This window comes from Echinops telfairi, unplaced genomic scaffold (genome assembly GCF_000313985.2).
Source record: "Echinops telfairi isolate 266 unplaced genomic scaffold, ASM31398v2 ScPeMD7_70;HRSCAF=299, whole genome shotgun sequence".
NCBI lineage: Eukaryota > Metazoa > Chordata > Mammalia > Afrosoricida > Tenrecidae > Echinops > Echinops telfairi.
In genome coordinates this window covers 8,493,613-8,501,200 of record NW_022103968.1, presented here as the reverse complement: position 1 = coordinate 8,501,200, position 7,588 = coordinate 8,493,613, and the positions used below count along the sequence as shown (strand labels likewise).

General features: G+C 49.1%; 1 protein-coding gene across 7 annotated transcripts in view; it reads right to left on the bottom strand.

Annotated features, from left to right (window-relative positions):
- Positions 1 to 4,265: 4,265 nt before the first annotated feature.
- ATE1 (arginyltransferase 1) overlaps positions 4,266 to 7,588 on the bottom strand; it is a 97,766-nt gene continuing 94,443 nt past the window's right edge. For 5 of the 7 annotated variants that reach the window (XM_045291634.1, XM_045291632.1, XM_045291633.1 and 2 more), the window contains one exon: positions 4,266 to 7,482. In XM_045291634.1, coding sequence (XP_045147569.1) covers positions 7,177 to 7,482 — 306 coding nt within the window. In that variant the 3' untranslated portion in view covers positions 4,266 to 7,176. The remainder of the gene's footprint in view (positions 7,483 to 7,588) is intronic. The other 2 variants (XM_004700891.4, XM_004700890.3) reach the window with 1 other exon arrangement.

The window sequence follows — 7,588 nt, the reverse complement described above, 5'->3', positions numbered from 1 at the left end:
AGTACAAACATTTTTCATTGTGGGGCGCGGGGAGGGCACTAATTTTGTTTTTCTGGAAAGGGGGCTGTAGGGCAAGTAAGTTTGCGAGTACGGTTCAGGTGGGCTTCTCTGTATGTACATGAGGCCTGAAAGATGTTTGGAGCACATGAATTTTTGGTAAGAAGCATGGTGTCCCAGGGACAAAGCCACAGGCCCAAACAAACCACTGTCAAGAGGCCTCCGACCCTTAGCAGCCTGACCTGGGGCTTCTGAGACAGAAACTGACTCCTCATTCGAGCCGACAGGCTCAACGTGCTCCTGAGGAGCTGCTGGTGGCTTTGAACCGCCGGTCTTGCCATCAGCAGTCCGACACCTGACACACAGCACTTCTTAACAGTCACTGCCACTCAATCACATGCCATAAAGGAATAAAGAGGTCTTCAAAAGGCAGGGCTGGCTGTGAATCCAACTAATTCGCCATCGGGACTGATTGGCCCGTGGGAGCGTTCTGTGGGCTGTTGGCTGACCCGTATACCGTACAGTCTCGTTCACAATTCACTCACTCCCGTTCTTCTTTAGCAAAGTGGGGTCAGTTGGGGCTGATTTCTTTGTGGAGAAGCGCTGAAGTGCTTGAACGACTGTGGACTCGACTGTTATTGATCGAGTCATTTTTCTTCCCCTCTTGATCAGAGTACACAGAGACCGAGAACAAACACTAGAAACCTGGGAGAAAATCCAAACCCAAGTAAAAAGATAGACTAAACAGTGTGGGAACTGTGCGTAGCTATGAATTAGGGAAGCTTGGTTTGCTGATCCGCGGAGCTGGATCTGAGAATCTCCGGACTGAGACTTATTATAGTGGAGTGGCCTGTCCTTCAGGCAATTATTGGCAGTGTTAGAGGAGCCCTGTAACAACGCCCACGCAGAGTGGAGGCCAAGGGGCTGCATGGCTGAGGCCCAGGGCAAGAGAGAGACCTGACTGTGGGCAGGGCTGGGAGGTAGCTGTTCTTCAGTGTTAGTCTGGGTAGACTAAAGGAACAAATTTTTGGAGACACTCATAAGATATTTATATATAAGAGCAATGGAACATTGAGAAAACATCCCAGTCCAGTCCAGATCAAGTCCTTAAGTCCAATATTAGCCCAGATGTCCAATACCAATCTATAAAGTCCTCTTCAGACTCATGAACACATGCAATGACGCCAAATGTAGATCATCACAGGCCAGTGGGTAGAAAGTCTTTGGATCCAGTAGCGTCATAAGCATTTCAGCGCTGGCAGGAGTCTCATGTGGCTTCTCCAGCTTCAGAGGGTGGGTTGCATCAGGGTGGGTTCATGTGGCTTCTCCAGCTCAGGGCACTAGTGTAATTCCATGTGTCTTGCCAGCTGCAGTATCTCCCAGGGAGTCAGCAGAGAAAGTATTTCCTGCCTCCAAAGAGGAAATCTTCTAGAGTTGCCAGAATTCTCAGAAGGCCATGCCCACACAGAGGCCTCATTGGTTATTTCTTGATCGCTAGGCCAGACTGCACCCCCTCCCTCATAATTCTCTCAAATTGACACGTTGTCATCTTGGGGTTGCATGGCCTTTCTCCTGCAGTCTCTGGGGTAGTTTGAACAGCCAACCTCTGAGTTAACAGACAGCCAACTGCTTCATTGTTCTGCCACCAGCACGCCTCAGTGTTAGCACCTCTGTGAATTTTTTGGAAAATGAAAGAACCCATTGCAGTCTATCATCAGCGCCATTTTTACTCGTTCTCACACACTGGAGAGACAGCTCTAATGGTCGCTGTGCTGTCTTGCCCTAGTCCAATCTTAGGAACCCAAACCCTTTATCAAGTTGATTCTCAAAAGTGGGGATTAAATCGCCGTGGTCACTGGTTTGTAGGAAGTGTGTTGTCCTTTCTCTTTCACCATACGCAGAGTTGCGCCCATAAGCATGGCGCTAACGGTCACGAACACATCACATTGGAAACCGTCAGCCTCCACACTGCAGTCTCGGCCACCCCTCAGTATTGTACAATACGTTGGGAGTGCATCCAGGTCTACCCACACACAATCGAGCCGAGAGCCTTAAACTCTGAATTCACAAACCCGAAACACGCTTTTTCCGTCTTTCATGATCAAAAAGCTCCATTAGTTGAGGGAGGCTATTCAGACTCGCTGAATACTGAATTAACGTGTGAGGAATTGGACTTCATGAAGTATTCATGAGTTCTCATTTAATGCTAATTAAATGAAAAGAAGAAAGACCTGCGTTAAATGATTTTAAGACTCTGGCACAGACTGACGAAAACCTGGACAGAGGTTCCCGGGAGAAGCTCAAGCACGTCGTTGACTGTGCAGGTTCGGACGCAGCACTGAAGCCGAGCTGCCGCTGCGGCTCCCAGGCAGGCTCCAGGCGGCAGCGTTAGCATGGAACCACTCATCGAAGAGGCCACTTTTGGATTCTGGATTTTGTCAATCTTTAACGAAGAAAGAAACCAAAGATGGGGTTTCTGAGGCTGTAACTCTTTACAGGGGCAGAAACCTCATCTCTGTCCCGAGAAGCGGCTAGCAGTTTGGCATTGCTGGCCCAACATGTAACCCACTAGATCAGCCCGCTCCTGGACGGTTTAAATAATTTGAGCACCTTGAGAGGGAGGCTGGACCTGCTAACCACAGCTCGCAGTTCAAACTCACCAACTGATTGGTGGGAGAAAGACAAGGTTCTCTCCACCGCCCCCAAGGAGCTGTTTGACTCTGTTCTCATCACCACCACCTTGTCCTGGCTCATGGACACTTCGCGCTCAAGGTTTCTGTCACATTACAAAGGGAGGCTAACTACATGTCAGATTGGGCCATGAGGGGCGATTACATCAGTATGTAACAGCCCAGCCATTGAGCATCTTGGTGCAGCCAGGTGAACACGAATTTGGAGGGGCCAATCTCCAACCTTTCTCTAAAGAAAGCCACAGTATCATAGGCAGCCACGAAATGATCATTTATTTTCACAATCAAAATACACACTACATGATTTCCATTCTATCTTAAAGTAAAACACAAGCCTCTGTGCTCAATGAAATGTCAGAAACCACACTTGAGGGGCTCGTCCGACTGGGTCTCCGGTATCCGTTGACGGGTGTGTGCACTCTTACCATGTGCCTTTCACTGTCCGGTGGGAAACATTTGTGTTTTCCTTCTCCGACACGTTTTTTACCTGGGTTTGGGTGCCCGCGGGTTTCCTGGGCACAGGCAGACGTCTGGAAGGGTGTGCACCAAGATGTAAACAATATTGAGTAGCAGTGATGGGATTACAAGTGATTTCTCATTTCCCTGGTATTCTCTTCTGGACACTGTATTTTAAGGCAAACAAGCACACATTACGTTTTCTTGTCCACCTGAGAAACCTCCCGGCGAGGCAGGGCCCCACTCGCGCTGTGCGTGCTCTCTGCGTGTGCATTCTAGGTGAGAAACAGAGCAGCCTAATATTGTCTGGAGAACACTGTGAATTTAATAAACCGAAAAAAACTAGAAAGCGATTTCCATTCTGGGAGCCAGGAGACAATCGTGTAAATGTAAATTGCTTGCAAGAGTAGGCTGTATTTTATCCCCCATCGACCAGGTTCTCACAGCACGGGAAGCACACGCACATTTTAAACGTGCTCCATCGACACACTAGACTGTGCACAGTGAACACTTACTTTGTGGATGGTCTCTGCAAGCTCAACGCTGAAAGCCGACATTTGCAGTCAATTCCGGTTGGATAAATGAGTATCCCTTAATTTGCCCAGTGAAAAATCCCGACTTGGCTTCCCATGGGATTTTACCTGAGTTTATTCCCAAGAGAGGAAATCACTGTGCTTTGGCGTAAGTGATACCAAATGATCTGGAATTCCAGAACCCGGACATGAAATGCTTCGGTCCAGACAGCCCAATGTTTTCGCTCTGCTGGCTCGCAGTCACTGCCAGTAAAACAGATTTAAATTTTTCAAGCTGAAACGAACCTATGTGTTCACTGCAGATAGCAACAGCCTCCTCACCCCCACCCCCCCACCCCTGCCTTGGGACTTTATCAAATGGACTGTTCAGAAAACATATGCAAGAGCAAACACTACCACTTTCAATCAAGTTTTACTGTCCTGTCTGCCACTGGCTCTGTGAGGGAGAGAATGTGCAAGTGAGTAATTTCTGATTCAGGCATCTCCCACTGGTTTCCACATTTCCTTCCATTCAGTTAGCAACGATATACTTTCTCCTTTTTATTCAGTCTTGAAGGAATACGAATGCCTATAAAAACGCACACAGTGGTTCGGAACTCTGAAAGTTTATTTACGTGATAATCTGACATGTTAAGAAACCGCCACACACAGCCGATATTTGCAAGATGGATTAAAAAAATAGTCAATTTTGAAAACACACATACAGTAATAACTTCTTATCTAAATAATCTTAAACCAGTCAGTTAAACAACAATCTGAGAACAGCCTCTATCTCTTAGAAGGTACGCAAGCAAACAAACAAAAAGTGCTCAGGTTACATTTGAAAAGTAAGATGTGACCATCTGAGAAAACTTGCAGTCAGCGACCTGAAATAAAGATCTTTAAATGAAGATGGCAGCAGGGGCTGCATGTCTGTTATATCCATGTGCCTGAGGCGGGGAGGGGGCTGGGAAATTTATTTCCAATCAAAGGGGGCATGCTGCAGAGGTGGCAGGCAGTTACCTGCCTTGAAATGGCAGCGTGACTTTTCTTGACAGACCGGACCACCACTTCATTAGACGAGAGCCATGAACCTCAGCTCGGTTCTCTGCTGGAGAGTACTTGTCAACTGACAAAGTGCGGTCCCTTCTCTGGACAGGCCTCTTACAGCCCATTATCAACATTCACGTGGTCAGGGCTCCAAGGGACAAAACATCATCTGATCATCGGACCGACGCTAACTATTCTCAACAAGCCAAAAGCACAGTAGCAACCAAGTGTCATGCCCAACTCATCCTGGAGAGTCCTGGACCAACAGGCCACCTCCCTGGGCAGCACGCAGGTTCCCGGACGGGGCGGGAGCCCCTTCCTCCAGAGGGAGCCCCCATGGAGCTGTGGCAGGACACCAGCTTTCCCTCTCCCTCTGACCCTCGGGAGGTGAGACCCTTAGCTGGATGCAAGGAGGCTGATGGCATCACCAAACCGGACAGCCTTGTGTGAAACATGCCCGTGACTGGCCACGCCCTACTTCTATGAACAAGGCTGAGCACCCTCAAAATACATTCTTACATCTCTCAGGTAGGTCCGTAACTTTATGCTGACGAAGCCCAAATCCGTGCGGAGCATCATTCCTGTATTAAAATCACTTGTGGGCATCGATCCTTTCTCTGGATGGCACAGGGTTTCGGATAAATTCCACTCTATGAGGCAAAGAAGAATGCCCCATAAGCCCTCGAGGAACTTCCAAACACGAGTCTTCTGCGTGGTCTCCAGATGATTCCGAAGGACGTTTCAGAAGAATGGGAAATCCAAGGAAAGGCTTTTGCTAGCGGATTATCTGCTGCTAGCCACCACAGGACACGTGGCAGATGGGACAACCACACACTCGGAGCCCTAAGTCTCTGGTATGTGGATGTCAAATACTGGGCATTTCTTTTGCTGTTTTTGTTCTTAGAAGCTGACAAGCTGAAGGTGATTCTTTAGTGCTGACCTAAAGTCAATGAGTTGTGGGCAAAGTTGAATCGTTTATTCAACTGGCTACAATAGTGGGATTCAAACTGCTAACACTAAGCCTTTTAAAAAGCCCAGCTTTTTAAAAGACCAGTTGATAGAAAAAAGGGGCCCCAAACGGGGTTTGCTAGGGACTCGATGGCCATGCAGCACAAGTTGGGGAGCTGCTGAAAAAGGGAACCCGAGAAACAAAGTCCCTCGTGTTCAGCAGGTGGTGAGCTGGGCCTCCTCCTGGGCTGGGCACTCCTACAGGCCCAGCTCCGGCTCATCTTGGCACCTAGCACAGTGCCTGCCACTGTGACCATGGGGGATGGGCGGAGGCCTGACCAAAATAAAGGCCCTCTCTGCTCCTGGCACTCAGAGCAGTGTCTCCTCGTTGGCCCACCAGGAGCAGACTTTCATTTTTTCCGCTCAAAACCAAGCACAGCAACCCTCCAGGGCAGGTTTCCCGGCCTGTCATCTTCCCAGAAGTGGACTCCCACATCTTCCTCCCGTGGAGGCACTGGGGATTGGGTGTCACGGTGGAGTCTCTCTGCTAGCCGCTGAGCACATGGACCACCGCGCCATGGGAACACAGAGGTCAAAAGGACCCTGACCCTTAATGAAGTGATGCTTGGCATTGCTGCAGAAGGAGTCGCAGTCGGGTAATAACTCGTCTTCGTCAATAACCAAAGACAAGTATCCAGAGTCAAAGAATAGAACATTTGTGCATACAAGGGGGCTTCAAAGTATCTGGAGATATTTTCATTCTCATTCCATTTTCCCCATATACTTTTCAAATCCCCCTGTATTTACATTTTATAGGCACAGATCAAGGGAGAGGCCACCTTAAAAAAACACCTAATTTTTTTTAAGATTCTTTGAAATACAGCAAGTTGTACAACACTTAACATTTTATTGTCCACACAGGACCCTTCTGAGACTGGAAAAGGAACACGAGTCACAATTTTCTGGGAGGAAACCCACGCTAAGACACAGACAGGAGAGCTGCCCTGGGCACACAGATACCTGATGTGGAGACAAGAACGCGTCCTTTTTGATTTGGTTTGTATCGGGAGCCCCACACGTTCTTTGCAAGTTCCCTCTTAGGCTACAATGTATACTAACCAATGTTTAGTACACAGGTTTGCAGTCTTAGGTTTTCTATGCAATAAAACAGTTTTTCAACCTTCTTCAGGGTGTTCCAATAGGAACTAACGTCACAAATGGGTCTGAGGAGTTTGTCTGGACTTCTGATTGGGCTGGGGTGGGGGTGGGGGAACCCCAACGCAGTGGCGAGTTAAATGACTTAGATCATCTCCCTTGTTCCAGATAACAACAACAAAGGAAATTTAGCAAGACATCCCCCGGCCAAAAAAATGCCAAACCCCATGTATGAGGTTCGGCTCCACAGTGTACAAGCCTTTACTTGCATCATGGGAGTCTCTCAGACACATGGCTGCCACCGAGAACTTCAGGAAAGCCGTCTAACAGCGGGAAGGAAATGTCCTGGTTTGGGGGTGTCCCCGAGATCACAGCCATGCCCAAGACATTGGCCAGAAGTACCAGGCAGGAGCTCCCTGGACATGCCAAACAAGAGGCCCTGGAAGTGCCACTTCGGGGTGGAGAGGGTGGCGGCGGCGGAGGCAGTGAAGTGCGTCAGTTTCTGAACAGCAGCATCCTCTCGGCGCAGCTCTGGCCCACCAGGCTGGCGTACTGCAGGACCACCGCGTCCTCGCTGGGGTCCTTCTGCTGCTGCTTGTACACGCTGTAAGGCATGATGGCTTTCTTGTGGAACACCTGCACCCGCCCGGGCTCCTGGCTGCGGTCTTCATCCACTGCAGGGGCAAAGGACACAGTGATGTCAGCCTCACCCATCCCACCTGGGCCCGGCTCCCCACCCGTTCCCACTCCAAAAGGCCACTTACACACACACACACACAC